The sequence below is a fragment of the Lepeophtheirus salmonis genome, chromosome 7 (assembly GCF_016086655.4).
Source record: "Lepeophtheirus salmonis chromosome 7, UVic_Lsal_1.4, whole genome shotgun sequence".
Classification (NCBI taxonomy): Eukaryota; Metazoa; Arthropoda; class Copepoda; order Siphonostomatoida; family Caligidae; genus Lepeophtheirus; species Lepeophtheirus salmonis.
This window is the reverse complement of record NC_052137.2, coordinates 35,543,764-35,569,248: the sequence shown is the minus strand read 5'-3', so window position 1 is coordinate 35,569,248 and position 25,485 is coordinate 35,543,764. Positions and strand designations below refer to the sequence as shown.

Below are 25,485 nucleotides of genomic sequence, written 5' to 3'. Positions count from 1 at the left end.
GATCTGTCCACAGACCGATTTTTTGGAACAGACAGTGGACCGATTTTTTTCGGTCTCAATTTGTGGACTGATGTTTTTGGTATCATATACTATGAGCGACAATTTTTTTAATTCAACTTTCATTCATTTTTTTACAAAAAATCTCCAAAGTACACGATGAGTGCTAGAACAAATACTGTATACATAAAACGTCAGCGGGATCAAAATTAACCCGAACTATCTCTGTTTCAACTTCGAATATCGTGATTGTACCTGATAAAACAAATAAGGGCATGTAATTCATCTATAAAATTCGTCTAAACCGAATTTTTCCTCTGGGCCGATCTAGACCGAATTTTTATATGAGACCGGTCCATACCTAGCTTTTTTATTGGACAAAACCAATTTGGTCCAAAAAAATATAACGGTTCTCATACCGGTCTAGAATTTCCAGACCGAACCCCAACACTAATAACTATGTATGTGCTTCATCGGTATTTTTAATTACCAACTACTAATAGATGCTGTCATTTCATTTTTATCTATTGAAATTATGCAGTTATACAGGGTGTAGAAGAAGTAGCTGTGTGTGTGGCCATGGTTTCATTCTGGAGACAAGGTTTTAAAGTTTTCTTGGAAATACAGCCAGTGGCTATTATACATTTGAAGTATTGAGAAACGTGCGTTGACCGTCCAAAATAAAAATAGCCAAAAATGGTTTGGTAGAATATTTGATAAAATTAAACAAATTGAGCTTTTGAGTTTTTATTAATGTCATTCATGAAAATTAATTCATTGCTTCAATTTATAATATACAAAAAACAATTTTTGAATTCATTTTGTTAATTTGAAATTTGCAAAATTCTTTGAATAACTCCGCAGATAATTAAGCAAGAGAGCTAATAATAATATTATCAGAATAAGTATCTTTCAATAAATTTAAATTCGTTCGGTTTGTTCAAATCTACATATTAGAATTTGATTTATTCCGGAAACCCCAATATTTTTTAGATCTTTTCGTGTTTGCCAGCAATGAATTACCTAATCAAATAATCATTCACAACTATAAAATAAGATATGTTACCAATTAAATTCTGCATCTTTTTGTATAAAATAACTGTCCCCTAAAAACTTCTGAAGAGAAATTATTTAAAGAGAAACACAAAAAATGAAAAAATTTAAGTGTATTAAAATATTGAATTTTAGTATGTTAAATGCATGGACAATGGGGACGTCGTCACCTATCTGATGGGACTTTTCAAGCTGTGTAAAGCAAAACTTTAAATGTGTATAATTCTTATAAAACAAAAGTATTTTTTTAAATTTTATATATGAACCTTGTTTGATTACCTCTTGGAAAAAAGAAATTATGTTGCCGTGGATCCTTTATTCATTTAACAGTAATATAGCTCTAGGCATTTGAACTTTATAATGTGCCAGATCAATAAATTATGTTGGTTAAAAAAAGTTCAAAGGAGTTCATTAATAAAATATAGACCATCTAAGGAGGAACATTCAATTTTTGGTTTGTTCTCTCATCACGAATATCTATTCTAAATCCTTCATTTAAATTATTCTTCGCATTTCACTCCTGGAACTTGTACGAGTTACAACTTGTTCAGTATATATACAATTTAGATCAAAAACGAGAGGAAAATTGGAGGGATTTTTTAATATACTATATTTTATACTATATGTCTTAGATAATGCCCAGACATCATAAATTACCCATTAATCTCCCTCTTCATGCAAATTATTATTACTTCTTGTGTCGTAAATTAATTGGGAATAAAAATTATTATTATAGCTGTTGTTTTTTTTGTACCTTGGACTAATAATTGGACCAGTTGTATTTTATGAGTCATTTTTTTTTTCTTTTAATATAATTTTTATGTTCGTAAATAATTAATGCCCATGGGCATGATGAAGGAGAAGTCTTAGAGAGAGAAAGAGCCTTTATCTTTATGATTATTTAATTCCAAGAACATGCAAAATAATTATTGTTCGCGCTTATTTTTTTTCATTTTTTAAAATTTATTGCCCTAATGGTTAAAAGGAATGTAATGATTTTGAACATGTTCTTATCTCATACACACATTTATAACATGTATGTATATGAACAATGGCCTATAAAATACATACTAAAGTAGTGTTGAGATACGGCCCAATATATATATATTTGGATTCTTAGCCGATAGAACGAAATTTATTGTTTTTTTCGGTCTGAATCTATGAACCCATTCTCTGATTATGCGTTGTTAAAATATGACAACGCACAATACTATAATTAACATATAAATGAGGCAACATCTCGTGTCAATGTTCAACATTTTAAAATACAAATATGGAATTGGTTTAGACCGAATGTTTATTTGAGACTAGTACAGACCGACGTTGTTTGAAGGATCGAATTAGTTCGGCCCATTAAATATCATAATGCTCTCAGACCTGTCTGGAATTTTCAGAACAAAACCCAACACTCTTGTACCTACATACATACGATCTGATGACTATTTTCTTTTTTTAAATTCAAAAATGAAAACCCTTACAATTTAAGAAACATTTATGGTAAATTTAATCATATTAATTGCTTTTCTGCAAAATTTGTGGATTAAAAAAACACTTTTTTTTAAACTAAAATTTTTGAATAGCTGGTGCATGGCTTTGGCGCACTCTATCTTTGTTTTTAATTGTCGCAGAAAGCTCAAATTTTGCGAGAGGTTACATGACACCTTCATTAATGTTGCGTAGAAACTAAGTTTATTTTGATTCCGCATCCTTATTGAGATATTTGACCAAGAGGCTGGACGAAAGGGGGCCTAATTTTAAGGATCTCCGAAAGACGGCGCCACTCTTTGTAGCTTTGTTTACAGACTAATTAAAGTAAACTACGTACATGCATCATTTAGAAGGTAGAAGTATCGGTAGGCGATGTAGTCGAGTTCTAATTCATTCGTTCTTACTCATCAATTTTTTGGTTAAAAGTTACAACATTTTAGAGAAATATTCTCAAAATTAGATACAATCAAACTTGGTTACCTGTACTAAGCAGCCATGTCCAGTTTTCAATTTTAGAATTGTTAAAAAGTTGTTTTAAGGGGTCTATTTCTCTTGTCTGACCACTAAATAGAGGCTTGACTCTTTAACATGTATAATTTGAATAAGAAACACATCATTAACCCATTACTTTCCGAGTGTAGAAATCGTTTGAATTTTTTGATGAAATTTTGTTGAGTAGCTTTTTTAGAGTACATATATTAAAATTCTAATTTTGCTTTTCATCAAATTTAACAATTGTGCCCTTGGTAAGCACGTACATATATGTACGCTTGGTAAGATCTCCCACAAAAATATTCATATTGTTAAATTAATAGGATGCAATGATAATAAATAGGGGTATGACTAATTTTCCTATTCTTTTATTCTAAGTTAACTTTATTTTTATAAATACATATAATTAAAAATAATTTCTGATATACATTGATACATATTATTTACAAGTTTTGTACTTGATATTTTTCAAAACCATTAGCGCACAAGCCCACTTTTTGCATCTATATTTGAGCATCTTGACGAACAAGATGCTCATTTGATGCTTTATTTGTTTTGTCAATTAGATGTCCTACATTTTCGTAATGTACAGAAGAAATTTTTGCTCTATGCTTTAAGTTTGGCAATATAGTGGTGTTTATATTTTCACCATGATTGGTTTCCGAAGATTCCTTACAAGCTCGTGTAAAATCAAGTAACGAAATATTTTGTCTCTCTATTTAATGCTTGAAGCATTTGCACATTTAGATTTAAAGACCAATTATAAAGGCACCAATACGATTTTTTCCTTCGTAAACTGATTTCATAGTTTGCAATCATATTCTCCAATAAGTCAACTCTTCCCAAAGTATTGTTGTAAACTTTGCAAAGATGAGACTGATTTACTTCAAGCTTTTTCTTCGCATCTCTGGAATATCGACTGCAACTTTCCAATAGGATCTTTTCCGATAAAATTGCTTGCAATATAAACAGGTCCTCCGTCCATCCAAACAATAATTACTTTATCATCATCCATATAATTGCACTCCATTTCCCCTCTTTTAATTTTTATTGATTCCTTTTTTAATGGGATGGAAATTGAATGAAGTCGATTGCATCTCAACGTATCCTGGAACTTCAACTTTTTTTTGTCCTTCAAATTGTGCATGAGGTCAAAACTAGTAAAAAGGTTATCTATGACCACCTTACTACCTTCAGATATTTGTGATTTTTCAATTAGTTCATAAACAACATCCGGCCCTTGTCCCAATCCATAACCATTTAATTACGTTTTGTCTCCTCTATAAGGAATATAATGAATAAGCTCACCCGAAGATGTAGCTAAAACCCAAATCGTGTTGGTTTTGATTTGGCTTATATTTTCATACCATAAGGGCCAAAGCACTTGACCATAGATTCATGCATACAAATATATTCATACTTTTACACATATTTTTTGCAGTCTCGTTTATAGTTTCAAAGAGTACTGCAATTTTCCAAAAGGGATCGTTCAGATTCGGATGGTTGTTGTTGGCAAAATGTGTGTACCACAGAAGTTCATCAAATCTATTTCGGGACATTGCTTTTTTTATTAAGGTGTTACTTGAGTCTTCCCGTCTTTGCCAATACATCTTTATTTGCTCTGCATTGAAATAGCCACTTAAGTACATGATGGCATGAGTCGCTCGAATTGTCATACTGTTCACCTTGTCACTAAAGGTTGGATTGTTTGAGCAACAGGCATATCGTTTCGTCTACAGTGATATTTTTTCTACACAAGAATCTGGTATGAATAATTTTAAGAAGTCGTAGGGAGTTGAGGTAGAATCGACATCAAATATAATTGTGGACATATTCCATTTTGAACTTTTATAAGGTGGAATTTTACTTAGGAAGCGATATTCGGACGCGGACTGTTTTCTCCTAACATTTTTAATTCGTTTTAGTTTTTCACTATCAGTTGAAAGATGGGTTTCTTTTTTACTTGTCTACAAATAAAATTAAAAAAACATTTGATGTACATATATGTTTATATGTAAAAGTAACTTGTTTTTCTACATACATGGATTGAGTTTCATCGAAATTAGGGTCTTCATTTTCATCAAAGTCATCTTGATGATAAGTACGAAGCTCAGCATCAGAGTTCAACAAACCTTTCCCAAAACAATTACAATCTTTTTCAATTGTTTCTTCGTTATCACTATCTTCATCAATTTACTCATAAGGATCTTTCGAGAATGAGATAAACACATGTAGATGTATCTCGAGGGTCATCCTCGAAAATTGAAAGAATCTCATTTTTTCCCTATAACTATTAGGTATAATTAATTTCAACATCGATGTTAATTAATTGATGTTAAGGTTTCTTTAGATTAACTTCAAAATTAATAATGTTTGCAAAAGTAGGAACAATAAGATATTTCTAGGGCTCCTTCCCAAACGTACATATATGTACGTACGAAATTAAGACATTATTATCTATTAATAATGATAAAATAAAACTATAGCAAAAATAATTCATGTATAAGGTTCACATCAATACTTAATTTTAAAACATTAAAATCAATAATACAGCGTATGTTTATAGCTTGTATAGCTCAGAATGTTCGATTTCTCTCCAGAAAGATCCATACTGCAAATAAAAAAATAATGTCAAAAAACGTAATTTTAGCGTACATATATGTACGTGTGTGAAATAATTGGTTAAAAAGGCCCATGTTTTACTTACAATTTTTGCCTTCTACGTCCCCTTTACCTCATGTTTGGATCACGTAATGTAAATACGTACTTTATTATAGCTTGTGTTCGTAATTTCAAAACCCTTTCGTTCCACTCCTACTTAAGTTGTATATAGCTCCAAATAGTAAACTTGTCAACGTGATTCTGAGTTTCGTTGGAGTAGATTTCTTTTCATAATGTGTATCCAAATCCGAAAATCTCAAGAACTGTGTAATTTTTCACCAAAAATGCCATTAAAATTCGATTGACAGCATATCCCCTAGTTCTATAACCAAACTGAAAGTTGTACTCTGTTAGTATTTTAGTTTTAGAAGAATTTGCCTGATTCAGTTTTGTTACTTTTTACTATATGGGTCATTCCATAAGATATTTTTATGAGGGAAAGGGTTTAACTAAAATTTGGTATATGGTATTATTGACAGTTCACCAGTTCATAAATGAAATTCTGTATCTGTAACTCCATCCAACATGGAATCATCATTGACATTCTTTTAGTTTGCTAAAAAAAACCATGCCCTTACATAAGATTAACAAGTGTATTATTTTTAGATTATTAAAATCTCAAAAAAAAAAAAATCAAAGACTATAAGCTTCAAAAACTAAGATGACAGTTTTACTTTATTTTTTCATAAAAAAAGAAATTTAACATAAGGTTTGCTTAAGTATTTCATGGCTTTTCCATCATGCACTATACTTGTCTTTCCTTAGTTTGGTTTACAATATATCAGAAATCAAGCATTCATCAAAATGCTCATTTATTACATCTGCAAGTTATAAGACCTTAGAACTACAGAGTTGTATTGAGTTATAGTTCCTAAATTTTATTTCTGATCAGCTCTATTGTCAATAATCCTACATATCAAATTTGAGTTAAATCCATTTCCTCCTGAAAATTTATCCACACCCATATATATAAATTTCAATCAGTTTAATTTTATAAAATATTCTACCAAACCATTTGTGGGCAATATTTATTTCGACCACATAATTACGTTCATCACTGTCCAACGCTTGTCCAACTGACTGTACTTTAAAAAAAAAACTTAAGAATCTCGTCCTCCTATATTATATAGATTATTGTTGCTCAAAATCAATTATTTTTGTCAACCTTTCCTTGAGATATTAGATAAAAACTGATTTTGAGGGCTAAAAGTAATTTTTTGGAAGAACAACAACTTTTGAGGCCTCAAGATGTGGCTGCCCTCTTCTCCAGATGCAAAATTCTTGGACTACTCTATCTAAGCGCGTCTGGAAGAGAGAGTATGTGATACTCCTCACAGGAGTTTCCATTTACTAGAGGTGTCCATCAAGAAGGAAATGACCAAACTCGAGTCTGACTTCATAGTCAAGATCTGTAAGGGGCTTAGACCCTGTATTGAAGCAGTTGTTAGAGGTGAGGGATCACATATTGAATAAAATTTGTGCCAAGCATTATTTTCAGATGCTCCTGTTAAATAAATGTACTCACAAAACCTCTCGTTTTAATTTTACTCTTGAAAAATTGAAAATAATAAATAAAATGTGTAGCACTAGATAAGATCAACACTCTATTATATAGGATAATATATGTTTATATGCATTAATGTTGAGTACAAGTTCTAATAACTCCTAGAAATTGAGATAAAGTGATAAATTTACTATATTTTAGATAAGTATGATAATAATCCAATGATTGAAATTCTATTCGATATTACAAAAAAAAAAAAGTTTAATTTTTAACTTTGATGATGAAAATTACTCATGGAAATGTATTTTACTGTAACTTTAAGACAATTCAATTTCAAGACTCAATTACTCCTAAATACATAAAAATCAGTAGTATGAACAGATCAATTAATCGTTAGTCAAATTTAAGCTATTAATTAAAACCTGAAGCATGTACCTAGCTATGAATAGTTGATGTGCAGTGGAGTCGAATCAATTTTAGTCATTAGGAAATCCATCTACCTATATATATATATATATATAGGGAACAACCGTTGGAGATTTATGTTTAAGTATAATTGAAATAGATCAAAACTTTACTCAGGAGGGGCTTTCATTAATTTTATGGAGTGTGAAAAATGTTCATACTGTGCTCATGATTTATTAGGAATTTCCTATCGTATTGGTTCACATATGGAAAAAGCCAATGGTTTGTAAAGTACATCCATGTGTACAAGAGGGGGGTATTCACTTTGCTTTACAGAAGTAAAGTGTAAATACATACATTAATGTGAGGACATATTTTTGATTTTCTGAAATTACTTATAAACAAGAAACGTTTCTTTATTTTTTTGCAATTTTCAAAATAATTTCATTCTTCCACGTTGATTTAAAAAAATCAAATTTCAATTCATATTCACGCTTGTAAAAACAAAATTTCTTCGTGAAAATCGTTCATTTTTTTATTAAGTACAAGGAAGTCGAATGAACTTTACCTCATCTGTTATTAATATATGTTATGTTATCTCGCAATAATGTTTCCTTCCTATTCAAAAAAAGGATAACAATAATGATTTAGATGCTGTATAGCTCAGACCTTTCTGAAAACTCCCTTATATAACATTATCATTTTCGAATTAGTGAAAAATAAATAAAAAAGTTATTTTTTAAATATGAATTCCTCTAAATTCTTTTTAAACTTTAAAAATTGACAAATATAGATATTGAGGAATATTATAAAGCCTTCAAAAGTTTTGGGAAAGATTTTGACAAAAGAGAAAACATGTTTTAAAAAGCGTGTACTGTATAATTGTTATTTTATAATAAAACTGAATAAGACATACTCCTACAACTAAAAATGCGCCATAAATTCAGTTTTCAGTATAAGTCTTACTTTATTACGAAGGTTGTTTGGAGAAAAATGCAAATGCATTCAGATTTCCTTTATAAGTCGACCGATTATTAAAATTACAAATCGAGTAAAGCATTAAATTAATTTGGATAATTGTTTATATATATGGGTGTGGATAAATTTTCAGGAGGAAATGGATTTAACTCAAATTTGATATGTAGGATTATTGACAATAAAGCTGATCAGAAATAAAATTTAGGAACTATAACTCAATACAACTCTGTAGTTCTAAGGTCTTATAACTTGCAGATGTAATAAATGAGCATTTTGATGAATGCTTGATTTCTGATATTGTAAACCAAACTAAGGATAGACAAGTATACAGGTGTGCGCGTCTAAAACTGAGCACTCCTTTAAATTTTACGCCGTGCACATATTCGTGATTTTATTGAGTTGAAACCGATTTATGCTTCGAGGCAAGGGTCTTGACTAGTCATAAACAAAGCTCCAGCAAAATCTAAATAGCAACAGTAAAACAACAGTCGATAATATGGAGAGACGTCGAGTCGCAATTTTGGAACTTTCCGCGCCGGGAAGAACTCCCACTGAAATTGCCAATGTTCTGAACTGCAGCCGCACCACCGTTTACAGCGTGGTAGCCAAAGGGACACCTGAGGCGACGACAAGATCTAAGTCAAGGCCTCGAAGTTTGGACAAAATGGTTGCTGCCGTGAAAAGTCTGTCGAGGACAAGAGAGGCAAGGTAACTGTCAGGGGCCTCTCTAGGGAGTTCAACGTCAGCAGGACCATGGACCGGCTAGTTAAAAAATATCTTGGCCTTAAGATCTACAAGAGAACTCCTTGCAAAGTCGAAGATTCTTCTCAACAAGCTTAAGAAAAACCAGCCGAACAGCCTGATTGTTCACCGCTTGACTTCGCAGTGTTTGGGCGTTTAAAGAGGATGCTGTCGGGAGTCCAATACAAGTCCAAGTACCAGCTGAAGTCTGCCCTCAAGAATGCCTGAGCCAACCTCGACCAGAGCTTCATTGCCAAGTGATGCAGCAAGTTCCGGTCCAGGCTGGAGTTGGTAGTGGAGAACATGGGCGGCCATATTGAAATGCCATGTGTCGTAAGACTCTCATCTTTCATGTTAAATAAATTAATTCGTCGACCACTTTAAAAATTACATACTTATTTAACTATTTTTAAAAATTTCAGAGTGTTTCAGTTGTAAACGCGCATATTTTTTAAACTTTTAAAATAAATCTGCACTATTTACATTACGAAACAAAATAAGACTTTTCTTATTTATAAAACTTGTTTGATTGCCTTTTGGAAGAAGGAAGTTATCTTGGGGGCACCTTAAAATGTAAAATGGGTGTAAATTGTGTAACTTTTTGGATGTTTTATGAAGAAGGAGAAGAAGGGCTTATTGCAACTCTCTTCGGTCTTCTTTACCTTCATACAATAAGAATCCATTTTTAAACTTTTGACTCTGCCTCCTTTTGGTTGTGCCCATATGGAAGAAGTTAGAACACACACCTAGAAGTATGTACACTCTGTATAATAATATATACATAAGTAGTGAGATTTTTTTTTTATAAACGACGATTTAAGATAAAGATAGAGAGGAATAGAGAGAAACACAAATTATTTACCTCTAATAAATCATTTTGCCCTCAATTTGTTTCTTCTTTCTACAATTACCCTCAGGAGGTAGGTGAGTTTGGAAAAGATTTTAATTTGAAGTTTTATATATAAGAATAATAATAATAATAAAAAATACTACATTATTTTTTGGTTATACTTATTATTACTACATGGTTTTTGATTTGTCGATCTTTTCTTCTTATTATTATGAAATAAAGGGTTCCACATAAAAAAGAAAGAAAAAGATTTATGGATTCACAAAAAAAAAAAAATTTTTTTTTTTTTGGAGGAGCTATTATGTACAATTATCATTTGAAGGATATCATATTTTAATGCTTGTATAAGTATACATACACATATACAAAATATGATTATATGTATGTATGTATACTTATGAAAGTCTCTCTTACAACTTGTATTAAAGTGTTTATGAAAACATATTATCCATGTTCACTAAATCACCATTTTATTTGATTGCTTTATTTATTTATTTCCAACTCTCTTACAGATTGAATTCCTCAATAAGCATCTCTTCATCACTGCAAAGCCCATGATTTATCTGGTAAACCTGAGTGAAAAGGACTATATTCGCAAAAAGAATAAGTGGTGAGTTTAGCTAATGCCGAATAATAGAGTAATATCCGGGTTTTGTTATGAGACTCATTTTAAGACTCTTAACTCAGCTTTGACTTGAGTTGTATCAGTTCTTACTATGGAACTGACAATCCGTTATATGCCCTTGAAAAACGTAGCATATTTGTAAGTAACTCAGTTTGTCAGTTGAATTTTTTCAGTCAAACACCTGCAGTAAATATTTGCCACATTGGATGTTATTAAATCTGAGATATATTTATGATGACATCCTTTAAAGAATGTTCATAATTGAAAAGTACTTTGCGTCCGATTCGAATGTATCCCGTAGGTTTAGAACAGAACATCAAAATCTTAGGACTGCTACAGAGTGAGGACTCAAAACTTGCAGTTGCATGACTAAATTACGAAAAAATTGATTTTTATGGAGTCAAGAAAAGGCAGTTCTCAAAAATCCTTTGTAACTTGTTTAAATACAGTATTTAGCTCTATTTTGTATTCAATATGTCCTCCTTCACAAGCAATAACAGCCTCCACTCACCAGTAAACAGATTGGGAGCTCTGGACAATAAAGATTGTGACCCTGACGCGTACCACGTTGTCATGATACAGCTCAAAGCGAATCCAAATTTGTATGAGATTTTGTGGACATTCTTCTCCAAGTCGCAACAAAGTCCAGGAGGTTCAGATAAGGACTGGAGGAGGACCACATAGAGGCCAACAGATTCTACAGCCTTCTCGGCGCAGAGGAGATCGCAAACGCATTGTCTTTTTTGTTGATACTTTTTTTCCTTTTACATAAAGACATGGAATACGAACAAAGATTGTTTATTTTTGTTTCATGGGTCTTTTTTGTTGCGTAATGAAACCTAGTGTTTAAAAGTAACGAGGATAAAATCGTCATTAAATTCTAATTCAAGTGTCAGGTCCCCACTCTATTCATCCCAACAATTTACATACTACATGAATACTAACAGAATGAAATGTTGGTGTGTTTCACGTCTGATGCACGTTTTGTGTCTTTAACAATTCCGTATTTATCCAGGGAACCAATTACCGGGGCTATTGCGCTATGGAATAAATATGTGTAGAGGGGTTAATAGAGAAGGTTATTGAATATAAATTAATTAATGTGATCTTAACGTAAGTGGGATGAGGATTCCTACATAATAATATGTTTACAGATTTTAGTAATGAGGGCAAATCCTTGAATGATTTTGGGGGTACATATGTTTATACAATATACATGATCCTACACCATTTCCAAGTCATGTTCCTTCTTGCTTTTAATTATAACCATCATGGTGTGTACAACGTGTGAATGAAGAAAGGAAAGAATACATAGGTAGAGCCATAATTTAATTATTGAATTATATTATTAAATATGTTCTCACTCACTCCTAATTATCATTAGTGCGTTTTATGTATACTATTTGTCGATGAATTCATCACGAAAAATCGTTTAAGTAATTTAGTTTTAATTAGGCAAAAAAAGTTGTGTTTTTTTTTTACATTTAATTGTTATGGGTATGAAGTGCGCACTGGGGAGTGAGTGATGTACACTTACTTACATACGTTTATACTTTTGACAAGGTCCGGCAGAGATGATGTTGCCTTTGCCATTCCTTGTCTTAACTGCGTATGCATATATCACAGAAAGACGTTTTGATTTCTTAAATAACCCCCAATTATTTTTATTAGGTTGAGGAGAGGAACATAATGAAATAGAGCTAATTATGTAGGTACGACATCTACTGTCTACATATGCTGTACCCCCTTTAATGGTACTTTTATGTTGATATGTACATACTAATCTTGAGACTCAGTCCAAGACCGAAATATTTTTTGGTTCGGTTAAAAACTGATTTTCTAGTGAGTCCCCCCCTTCTGTCTTTTTTATTATCTGTCCGAAATCAGGCGTGTCCGCAGCATTCTACTTAGGGGGATTGGATTTTGGAATTTGTTATTAAAAAATTGAAAATTAAACTCCAAGTATTCAATTTTCTAGAAAAAAACCTTTAAAACATTAAACTTCAAATATTTATTTTTTTGGAAAAAAACTCAAATTAAATTTTTTTAAAAACGCCTTGGATATGCTTTAAAATGCAACGGTCCTATCTATCTTTTTATTTTCTTCAGTCCTAGCTACGCTTGAAGAATATATATACAAAGAAAATTAAGAATGATAGCTAGATCGTGTAATAATTGAGTATTTAGTAAGTTATGCTGAACTGATTAAATGACATAGTTAGTAACTGCGTCAATACAGCTGTTGTAGTTACTATTAAAGACCGATAAGGACTGATCCTAGAACTGATAACCTTTATTAGGACTGTAGTCTTTTTAGAAGGATACGACAGTAGTCTTAAGTGATTTTATTTGTACCGATATTTCGGTCCACACCTCGATTGCAGACCGTAGACCGAAAATTAATCGTTTTCAAATCGCAGATCCATTTTTTTAAAATCTAAATCTACGGAACGATTGTTAATCCTATTTATATTGATGAGTTGTACAAATAGGATCAGTGTGGAACACATTTAACTTCATATGACGTTTTTGTTGGTCGAACCTCTCAATTTTAAAACACAGATGACGTCATCAACAATTCATCTATAGAATCGGCCTTAACCAAATTTTAGATGAGACTTATCTAGAACGAATTTTTTTTTGCGACCGGTCCAGACAAAACTTATGTAAAGGAGCAAATTAGTTTGATGCGCAAAAATTGTGTCGGTCTCCACTTTATCTTTGTATCTATCAACCTTTCATAAAAAAAAAAAAAAAAAATAATAATAATAACTGAAAAGAGTCAAAATCAGTCGGTAATTTACACATTATAGCAAGTTAGTATCCAATAATTGTTCAGAATTGTACACAATTTAACAATAGCTAATTATAATTCAATGTTCAAACCCTGATGAAGTCAGTGGTCGGGGAACAGTGGTAAATTACCCTGAAAAGGGTAATTTAGAAAATTTTGTAAAGGTAATGGGAGTCCATGTGTTTTCCATGTCATAAAAAAGGAATTTTACTTCCTAGTGTTAAATAAAATAAACATCGTACTGCAGGGGCGTCTGCAGGGAGGCTGAAGGGGTTTTGAAAAATTACTGATGTGGAAAAAAAATGTTCAGAAAACATGCGAGATTTTTTTAATGATTTCTTTTCTCAACCCCCAATACGTTAAAAGTTATCTTGGACAATTGATAACAAAATACACTATATATTTTTGTGTTTGAGAGATAACTCCCTAGCTCGTACTAGTTTAGGATATTCAGACGAAAGCCCAGCACTACTTCATAAGTTCTTTAGGGCATTATACGGTAGCTTTTTTGGTTACTGCATTGTACAAATATCTTCTACGTACTAATGCGAAATTTGTCATCTACTCTCCTCGTTAATTTTTTCTAATTGTCACATTGTCCATGAATTATATATGTATGGGTAATGACTCATAATTGCTTAAAAAATATATACATGAATTCCCATTATTTAAACTTTTTTTCGTATGTAATTATTAGACCAAATTATTCACTTTTGATTAAAAAGGAAATATAATTAAATATTAATACATGCAATTCAAACTTTATTTTCTCTCAGTGCTCATGCACTGACTTTATAGTTATATATATTTATGACAGTTAATGCATTTTTTTAAATCATGATTAGTGTTGGGTTCGATCTGGGAGAGTTTTGGGATATTATAGAGGGATAGATTTCAATAATTGTGTGAATTTGGTTGAATAGTAAGAAATATGAAAAATATGTATGTAAATAAATCAGCTGCTCTATGTACGTTTGCTGAAAAGGCTTAGAAAAACCTTCAAATATTGTTGTTGTTTTTGTCAATGGTTTTTAATTAATGACTCTAGAAATCATCAAATGGGGAAAAAAACCATTTAAATGGAAAAACTCACCTTTTTCTCTCTATAAATCTTTATTGTAAGCTATTGACACAGCACAAAACTGCAGATTTTTTGAACATGACTCTCATGAAGGGTATTAATTATAATATATGATTAGCTATGAGTAAGGATGTCATTTTGTAATGGAAAAACTAAGTATAAAAAAGAAAAAATGGTTTCTTCTTTTTTGTTTATTATTTAATATTGCTCAAAGTTTATTTTTACTCATTTTTTAGCAAGTGTAAAACTCCTTTGTCAATATTTTCTCATGGGACTTGATGGAAATCATTGCAGAAAATTTTTCTTCATACATATGTAGTTCAAAACAATCCTTCTATGCTCCTACTTTAAGTAAAAGAGTACTTCGTAGTGTGAGCCATTTAAGCAATTACGGGATTTTTTTTTCAATTTTAATTTAAAATTACTACAACTAATTGTGATTGTTTATATGTATTTTTTGGCCTAACCCTAATCAATAAAAAGTTAAAGATTTAAAAATAGTAAATCATTGTTATTCATTTTCGTAATTACAATTTACATACATGGTATAAGAATCGTCCATTCAAATAAAATTTTGTAAAAATGTACATCTCTATTCAAAACATATCCATAAAACAAGGGGTCGCAATGTAAAATACTCCTTCATTTAGATGGAGGGCCCTGTAAAGAACAACAAAAGAACCATAAACACCTACTTCTTCTTCCAGTCTTTCTTTCATTTAAATCCACCATTTTAACAACACAACCATGTACTTAGATACATATGTATATGTGTACACGTAATAATGGAGTTGATGGTAATATATTTAAATAAGTATAATTATATAAGCTTTTCCTTCAGGAAATGAACATGTGGGTGGGGGACTGTACAGTGTACATTTATAAAGAGAATTAACGTGGGCGAATAGATGGTACCTTATTTGAATTTCAATTTTTGTTTTGTTTTTTTAGTTTAAGCCATGATTCTCAGATCATATTAGGACTACACAACTACTCGTGACCTACGGTATGAGATGCCGTAATTATGTTTTGTATAATATATTTAAGTATTTCTTTGTGGCTGTCTCTATCTCTTTCTTTGGTGGATAATTAAAAGATTTCAATCAGTTGTAATTAATCATGCTTGGTATGTAGTCGATGGGGAGGGAGGGAGGTTGGAAGACTGGAATTCCATTATCATTTTGTACAAATATATATTAATTCATTAAATATTGCTTTTAAAACACATAAAAGCAGATGGTGATGGAAATCCTTTGATATCGGGTCATAATAATGCATATTATTTATCTAATGGGATATTATGATTCTGCGGAGTGTGCAAAATATGATATTTTACTCATAAAAGAATGTATGACTCCAGATATTTACATATTGGTATCATGATTTGGAGCAGCAACGTTGCTAGCCCCAAAATATCTTATAATTCTATTTTTGGTGTTATCATCTAAGGAATCCAAAATGGTACAACAAATCAGTTTAAAATTTAGCCAGTATAAAATAACCAAGCATGTTCCTAAGATATTTCTGTATCTTTCTACATGCCTTTCTCTCACTCTAATTCCTTCTATTTTGATTCTTTAATTATATTCCCATCAATTCAGCCCTCCAATGAAGGCACCCTTTGCTAGTATTGATAATTTTTTAGAGGCTAACCCCCCTCCCCCAATGATCAAAGCTAGAAACACCCCTCGTCTGGAGTAATGTTTGATAAATAAAGTCCAAATAAAATGTGTCATTTCTAGGACCGGTCCTTGTCGGTCTTTTATGCTAACTACGACAGCTGAAACGACGTAGTTACTAACTACGTGGATAGAATATATAATACGTTCTAGGTATCATTCATTATTTTCTTTGTACTATATTCTTCAATCTTAGTTAGGAGTGAAGATAATAAAAAAAACGTAGGACTGAAATACTGGTGTATCCGGATCGTTGAAAGAGATTGGACCAATAAAATGAGGGCTAAAAAGAAAGGGAGGGGAAAGACTGATTAGGAAATCAGTTTTAGGACCGATTCATCCCTAGTTTGGTGTCAAGGTGTAGCAAGGGCATTGTTTATAAATATCAGGGTTATAATTCCTGTGGTCTTCAGTAGTAGTATTTAATGGCTAAAGTAATGGTGAGTCATCCATAGTCCCTAAGATCAGGCCCCTCCTATAATTAAACTGCGGTTACGGCACTGCCTAAAATATGTATATTGTTGACGGTTAAATTTGTCCTAATGAAGATATTTATGAGTATTTTGTTATATATTTGAAACATAGATTTCCCTAAGACTAATTTTTCCTCAGAGTCAAATATGGACAATTATTATAACATTTTAATGTGGTTTTTTAAAAAATATGATTGTTAAGACCATTTGTCCTCATTAATGATATTTCTGTGTGTTTTTAATAGTGTTGTGATTTGATGAGAATAGAAATCCTTCGGATATGTATCAATGATTCATTCATCCGCTAACAATAAGAAATACCCCGCCAAATCGTACGATGCCTTTAAAATTATTCTCTTTCTTTTCTGAGCGCTAATTTATAATAAATTATTAGTATAAGAATACTTACAAATAGTATATGTAATACAAAACGACTACATAATATATAACGTGTAGTGTACAGTCGTTGTGTGTCTGTGTGCATTGAAAAGAGAGAGAGAGAGAATGAGTCTGCCTTCCGTCGTCTTTTGCTTGGATCGACTTCTTCTTCTTCTTATTCCTCTTCATACTTAATTATATTTTGTAGATACTGAGTAAAGTTTCTCATTTCCTGACAAATTCTCTTTGAGCGGTACCCCCCGGGAAACCATGATGGGAAATTAAAGTGTTTCTTTATATTTCAGGAAGACATAATCCTTTTTAAGCTTGTCTACTGCTGTATATTCTCAATTCGCATGTCTTTCATTTTTTTCATTGAAACAAATTTTGCGCGCGTTTTTTTTCTTAGATTTCATATGTTCTTCCTATTGGAATTCTGCAATCCAGTGGTTCTCAAATGGGGGTACGTGTAGTACACCTTGGGTACTTGTAGGGACTCCAAGGGGTAAATGAGATTTTGAAAGAATATTTTACATGCAGTTTCATAACTCAGGGGCGTCCGTTGTAGCCCCTAAATTAAGGAACTTTTGTTTTTTACTAGATAATTTAATGGTTGATGAACGTATGATATTTAATTTGATTTTCTGTGGAAAGTTATGGATTTTTAAAATTGTCTACAAAAAAATTAATATTGGAAATTTTTTGGAGAGAAATTTAATTTTTGTATACAGTTTTGGATTTTTGAATTTTTTTAGCCCAAAAATTACTTTTTGGCAATAGCTTTGGATTTTTATTTTTTTGTGAGAAGTCGTGATTTTTTTTTTTTTTTTGCAAAAAATTAATTTTTGTGAATAGCAACAGTTTTTGAAATTTTTTTCGATTTTTTTTAAATAATAGCGTAGGATTTTTGAATTTTATTTCCAAAAAAAAATTTTTTTTAGAATAGCCTAGAATTTTTGAATTTCTTTGCGAATTGTTTTGGATTTTTTTTTTTAAATTAATTTTTTTCAATAGCAACAGAATTTGATTTTCTTTCTCTTTGGAATAGCTTAGGATTTTTGATTTTTTTTTTTAATAAAATATTTTTTTGTGAATAGCTGTGGATTTTTATTTTTTTCCCCAAAAAAAATATTTTTTTGTTAACAGTTGATGATGTTTGATTTTTTTTTTCTCCAAAAAATCGAATTTTGTTTTATAGTTAATTTTCAAAAAAAATCCCAAAAACTAAGCTGAAAATGTTTTGTGTTGAGAAGAGGGTACTTGGGTTAAATAAATATTTACTAGTGATACATCACTAAAAAAATGTTGAAAATCCCTTCTGTAACCTGATCTGACCCTCAACAAAAAATTTAAATAGCAAGTAATGAACTATTTATACTTTTAGTGGAGTTGTATAATTGTAAAATATATAACCTGACCACCGGGCTAAAAGTATGCTCGCCTATCACTAGAATATATCATATATATATTCTTTTTTCTTTCTATATTTAATATGTATTCAACTTTCCATTTAATGAATTACAGAGGAATCTTGCAGTATCATTTAATTACGAGCTTACATTACGCAACTAAACAACAGCCGAAACAAAAAGAAACACGTGTGTGGCGATAATATAAAAACAAGTTGGGATTTTTTTCATGAAACTGAGAAAAACGCATTATAAATTTTTTTACGTCAATGAAAACTCGAAGAGGATTTTTTAGTGTCATACAATATTAAACCACTGAAAAACTGTCCCAACAAGTGATTAATATGATTGATATATGTTTATATTTTTACATGAACATATTATATACAAGTTCAATCAATTTGATCGTGGGATATTTGAACTTTAATTCGAATTTTGATATTATCAATATAATCAATTTCAGTTGGTGAGGCTTGCTTTAAACCACCAATCCTATTTTTTTTTTTTCGTTATTCTTGCAACGTGAATAATTATACACTCTTCCTTAAAAATAATTTTTACGTCATTACGTCTCAGTATCTTTTATGATCAGCGTTACAAAATGACCGATTTTTATTCGGTTCAGTTAACCTTAAAATCCCCGGCTCCGGAAGGACTTTATCACTCTTCTGAATTAGTATAAATTATAGCACTTATATCAACGGATACGTTTATCATACTGTCGTTATATTAAAAAAAAAAGTATCCCAGCTTGTTTTTATGTTATCGCCAAATAGGTTTTGTCTTTAAGTGTAAAAAATGACCTAGTAATAACTAAAAAGACTACGTCTATGCGATCTCCTCTATGCCGGTCTCAGTGCAAAGAAGATTGCAGATACTGTGGCATCTACATCCGGACTGGCTACAACATCAAGAAGTCAATTACCCCCTGATACATCCACATACTTAAGCAGCAACAATATAACTGACTTTTAGCCCTCCTACAATCAACCTCCTTGCAGTTTAGGGCGTCTTGGAGATGAATATCTGCTGCACATCTCATCCAAATTTGGATTCGTTCAGAGGTGCCATTATTACGCATAGCCACGTTCTTCATCATCAAGAGCTGCCAATCTGTAGGCTGGCATGTTGAGGTTAGCATTGCCTGTGAAGGAGGACATATTGAATAATAAAAAAAAAGTGATACACATCGTATTTAAGCCACAAATTGGTCTTGAGTTGTCCTTAATTAGATCTTTAAAAATGACGTTTTTAGTAATACTATTGCAAGTTTTGGGCCTCCACTCTCTCTGTATATAATTAAATGAAGCATATATTACTAAATAATTAAATGTGGGAATGCTTTAGGTGTAACCCTCTGGAAAAATCGAATCCCGGGACAGAAACCTTAGTAGATACATAGTAACAATAAATGAAAACTCTCATAGTCATAGAGTTATGTAGTTATCACCTTTTCTTTCTGTTTCTTCTCCCTCATATAAAAGAAAATTACCTCCTCTTACTTCAAGAATAATAATAATGGCATAACAATGATCATAATTAATGCTTGTAAAATTATTTTTATTAATAAGAATAATTATAATGATGATGATAATTTAGCAGCTATCGGGTGATTTATTATTAAATGCACTTATGATTTATTGTACATATGGATTTATTTGTTTAGATATGTATTGTATACAGACATACAATTAGTGTTGTTTCGATAGAAATTTATTCTGTTCAGTCCAGTCTTATGATCGGTCCTACCTAAGAATCAGTCCCTACAATTGTCGGTCCTGTAACTTTCCCTAAAAATACCTTTTTATTATATACAATAATAAATAAGAGTAAAAAAGGGCGGAACATATTGTGCTTCATACTTTTTAAAATGTTTAACTAGAAATGTCAACAAGAGCTGGTCTTGACTGACATGCCGAAGGATCGACAGTCTTAAGGACCAGTCATAAGACTGAACGGGACTGAATAAATAAGATTTGACACAATACTACATATAAGAAGAAGGACCATATTGTTGGCTTGCAAATAGCCCGAACCTGAATCCATGCGATGTCTATCTCTGGGAGAAGGTCGAGCTTGAGGCCAATGTGCCAAGTATCATTCGTTTTGTGGAAGCCCTGAAGAAGTCCATTACCAGTACAATGAGAATGCTGGATTCCCAAGAGGGTGCCCTAGCCTGCCAAAGCTTCCGCCGACGTGTCATTCATTTTTATTCCTTAGATCCTTCTTCTTTTTTCAATGTGAGGACTAAGCCAGACAACAGTAGCAACAAAATTATAATAGTTACTTTTATTTATATAACAAACGCAACCTCATCATAAACTGATGATTTCTAATTTGATTACAAAAAATTTGCATAAAGTAATGAATATTTAATACAAATTTCTATCAAATTATATCCTTTGAAAACCCAAACTCATGTTCCTGAGATTATTATGTCTTATATATATATAATTTGAATTGATATTTACCGGTGCTAAATGGATGGAATATATATTTTTTTTAAATACAAAATTAAAATTACATCATAAGCCTGTTTATCATAATCATTTAATTAAATACGTTTTATTATTGGGGGTGGTATCTTTCTACGGAGTTCATTAAACCCCTTATAAAAAGAATATTCACTAACAGAGGGTTATCGGAGGTGGAGGGACTCACAGAAAGCATTTTTAGTTCTCTTACCACCATTTTTGAACCAACCAATTATATTCGACAACTGAGATATTGTAGTATTTACTAGTGTTGAGACTCGATGTAAACCAACTTTTCTTCCCTTGTTCGGTCCTAGGTCATTATTTAAAAACCATTATTTTGGTTCAGATTTCGGGTTTAAACTGTGGACCAAAATTTCATTTTGAACAAACAAAAAGTCATGTAGAATTCATTCAAACCCGAGTTAGTTGAAATTCTAACAGTCTCAGACTGGTCTAAATTTCCAACACAATTATTGACCTATTGTTTTTACATATTTTTGTCAATATAACCATCTAATTCAACTCTCTTCTAATTATTTCAGGCTTCCAAAAATCAAGGAATATGTGGACAAACACGATCCTAGAGGTATTGTCATTCCATTTTCCGGTGCCTTTGAGCAAACTCTGGTGGATATGCCTGAGGATGAGTGTGCCAAGTATATGGATGACGTCAAGTGTACAAGGTATGACATACTATCATATTATAATTTATATTGATTCCCTTAATGAGAGAGATAAAAAATAAAAACAAGAAATAGTTACGAAGATTTCTTTTTGTATGCGGGCTATTTTAACGAGCTCCTAATGAGAGGTGGTTCAAATAGTATTTATATATATATATTTGACCCAATAATCATACAAACCTTTCCTCATCAACTTCATCATAATCAAGAAAGCCATAATGATAAATAATTAGGCTAATTTTGATTCTCTAAGTCTAATTATAATTATATTCCCGATAATATCAACCAATTATGTATATAAAATATATCCTCTTTTCAATTAGACTATAAAGTCTTAAATGAAAATAAATTCACTAAGAAGCATGGGCATGGTGAGGCTCTATCCATCTACATATCAGTTCATATCACAGTTCATTGACCCATTCACAAAAAAAAAAAAAAAAAAAAAAAAGAGTCCTTTCTTGAAAAATGTTGTACAACAACGGATTGAGTACTACTTTTTTTTTTTACTCTATCGCTCTTTTATATGTAAGGCTACCTACGTACATAGTTCATTCTAAATTGTACTTGATTATAAGTTGGTGTTGAAAAAAAACAAAAAAACTTGAAATAACCGTGTATAAAAAGGGGGACCCCTCTGTTATTAAGGATTATTTTCATGTTTTTCTTATAAACTGTGTCATTTGGGACTGCTGTTTCTCTCTCTCTCTCTCTCTTCCCTATTATTTCACATTGTGGCTATTGACTAAATTATAGCTAGTGTTGTTGTTGTTGTTGTCGTTGTTAGTAGTATTACAGACATGGCAATGTTAGTCAGTTGTTGTAACCTTTTTCTTTATATCTATTGTTCCTTACTTCATTTTGTCTTTGCTCAACAGAAGAACGTTCTTTCTTCTCGTCTCTTTATAGCAATTTAAACATCCTCTTGTTTGAATTCCATGAATTTTATGGATCTCTTATGTGAATGTTCCTATTATATATAGGTATATCAAACTACAACAGAGTAATTTAACGTGAAGTCATCATTTGTTGATGTCCGCTATTTGGAGGGCCTAAACAACCATGTTTTATAGCAATAAAACCCTTTGTAATTGAAAATTGTCAACTATTGGATGTTAAAATGGAACTAACAAATAGGAGGATTTAAACTTTACTCTATGTCAAAGATACATCCTTCTATTCAAGGGCGTCTATAATGGGTGGACGAGAAATTTAATGGATAAAAAAGTTATAAAATAATTTTTTTATATGTATCGGTGGAATTGGCAGTATTAAGGCTGATTTTTGCCGATTCCGATGCGTCAGTATACCCCTAATCTACTATAATACAATGTTTTACTTGATGAATGCTCCCTAATAAAAATGCATAGTCATGGTAATTATTTCAAAAACGGAGATTAATGCACACTTTCGGCATAAAATAATAGTTGTTCAGAATTCCGAGTTACGTATTACGACTGTGTTTCATTCTGACCAGACCATATTCATTGGTTCTGGAGGGCAAGTTGGTTTTTTCGCTAATAAGTTGATTAATTTCATAAAACAAGAACGAATTCCCATGTATCAAAGTTTTTTAAGGTCTGGATTTCGATTCGAAAATGCACCGACAAATTTATAATCCAAAAAATGAATTTTTGTACTAATGGAAAAAAGGAGAGAGTACATTGAATGCGAATAAAAAAAGGGAGTTAGGTCAATAAACGAAGAAGAGGATTGGCGAGTTAGTCATAGTATGTATCTTCATCATGATAAAAGGAGGAACATATTTATAATTATTCTAATTATAATGGCCAAAGGGATAGAAGAGCTTCAAATATTGTCTATCGACAAGTTATGCTACACTTCGGAATTATTTAAAGAATTAATAAAATAATTGGAAATATAATAAATAATACGGGTACGTCCTAGAATTTATATAACATTAAACTCTTTTTTCTTACGGATATCGTGTTTGTGTGTTACTTACTTTCTTTCGAATTACTTAAACATCTATTTGACTGTACCTAGTGTATCATTTATCTAACTATATAGGTATACACATATGACAGACGTCTCTACAAATAAATAAATGTATACAATTTCTATATACATCTGTCTACATACATAGTTTGTTTTCAAATAAATATTTAGTTATTATAATAAATGTATGTATATATATGTAGTGTATGTCACGAAATGCCATGATAAAGTTAGCAGCGAGTGCAAATATAGCTGTCATTTTATCTTGAAATGTTCTATCATTATTATAACAACTTCTTTTATTAGGAGAGAGGATTTTAAGTTTATATTCCAGGTGCATACAGCTTATTGTATCAGGTTATAAAAACAAAACAAAAACTGCATGAAATGATATGTCGGTTCTGAAATAATTGAATGACCATCATCTTGTCGTAACTCTTCAAGCATCGAAATCTTCTTTTCTTTTTTGTATGAGCCGGGCCTCAATTTAATCAAAATACCTTTTTTTAAGACAATAAATCCTTTCTAAATTTGTTCTCACCTATTTGCTCGTTATTTTTTTTTCTTACAAAGCGGTAATTTTTTCTTCATCAAGACAAAAGTTCCTTTGTTTAGGGGCCTACACCCCTCAAGACCCCTACCCCTGAGGACGCCTCTGTGTATAGTCAAAGTTATAAAAGATACCAATAAAAAAAAGTTCGCATAGAAGAAATACGAAGTAAAAAATCGGCTTAGAGTAAACTTTTTCTTTCCTATTTTGCTATCAAGGATTTTTCATTTTTATAGGTAAAAATCATATGGTGGTGCTAACATTTCTGTTCTGTATGCTTCCTTTTAAATTCATTGCACATTGTTTTTCAGTCAATACGGATATATATCATGAGTTCCCCTAAAAATCCTCTAGGATCTATCTCTCTAAAAAAAAACACGATCTAATCAAACACTGGTTACCTCGAAATGGGGTGTTTCAAAATTGATTATTTACAAAAGTGGTTATTATATAATTATAGTCATATTGGAAAAATTTGACTATAAAAAGCGAAAAATGTCATTGGAAACCTGACAAATTAAAGAATATTTTAGAGGAGAGCAACTAGACTAAATCCATGGTCATAGTGATATATTTTTCCTCACGAAATGTATTGCTTTTTATGATACCACGGATGACGTCACTCTATTATCTTCCGTCATTTCCCCAGATGCCGTATGCCACTTTGACTTCCCCATCTATTTTATGACCCGTAAAAGTATCGGGATCTTTTCAGATAATGCAAGTTAACGTATCCGGGTAGTTCAGATCCGGATCCAAGATCCGTCCTATCTTTAATACCACTCCGTATCTATTAAGGACGTAGGCAGGAAATACTCCGATGTTGATCCTCAATTCTATTCTGAGTCCAATAAGGACATTTAATTACAACTCCCCAAGAAATAATCAGTTTGACTACTGTCATAGCACAACGACTAATGAACTGATTACTTTATACTACTGTTTTGATAATTCCAAAAATTAAGGAATTATCATAGCAGCCTTGGAAAAACAAAACATTGTTCAGTTTGCTTACTAGAAAAAATCTTTCGTGAATTCCATTAGGAGTAATATCGATTTGAATTCATTTTTTTAGGAAAAATTGATAGAGGTTAAGTGCTCTTAAAACCCCTTCATAATTAACTATATTGTAAAGAAAAATAAATATAAATAGATAAACAAGTTTATTGATTCTTTCCTCAATAAAATTGAAAACAATTATATATTCC

General features: G+C 31.4%; 1 protein-coding gene across 1 annotated transcript in view; it reads left to right on the top strand.

Annotated features, from left to right (window-relative positions):
- The window catches only part of LOC121121367 (obg-like ATPase 1), a 68,997-nt gene that overhangs the window by 33,212 nt on the left and 10,300 nt on the right, over positions 1-25,485 (top strand). Inside the window, 2 exon segments of the mRNA XM_040716259.2 lie at positions 10,682-10,779; positions 21,628-21,768. Coding sequence (XP_040572193.1) covers positions 10,682-10,779; positions 21,628-21,768 — 239 coding nt within the window.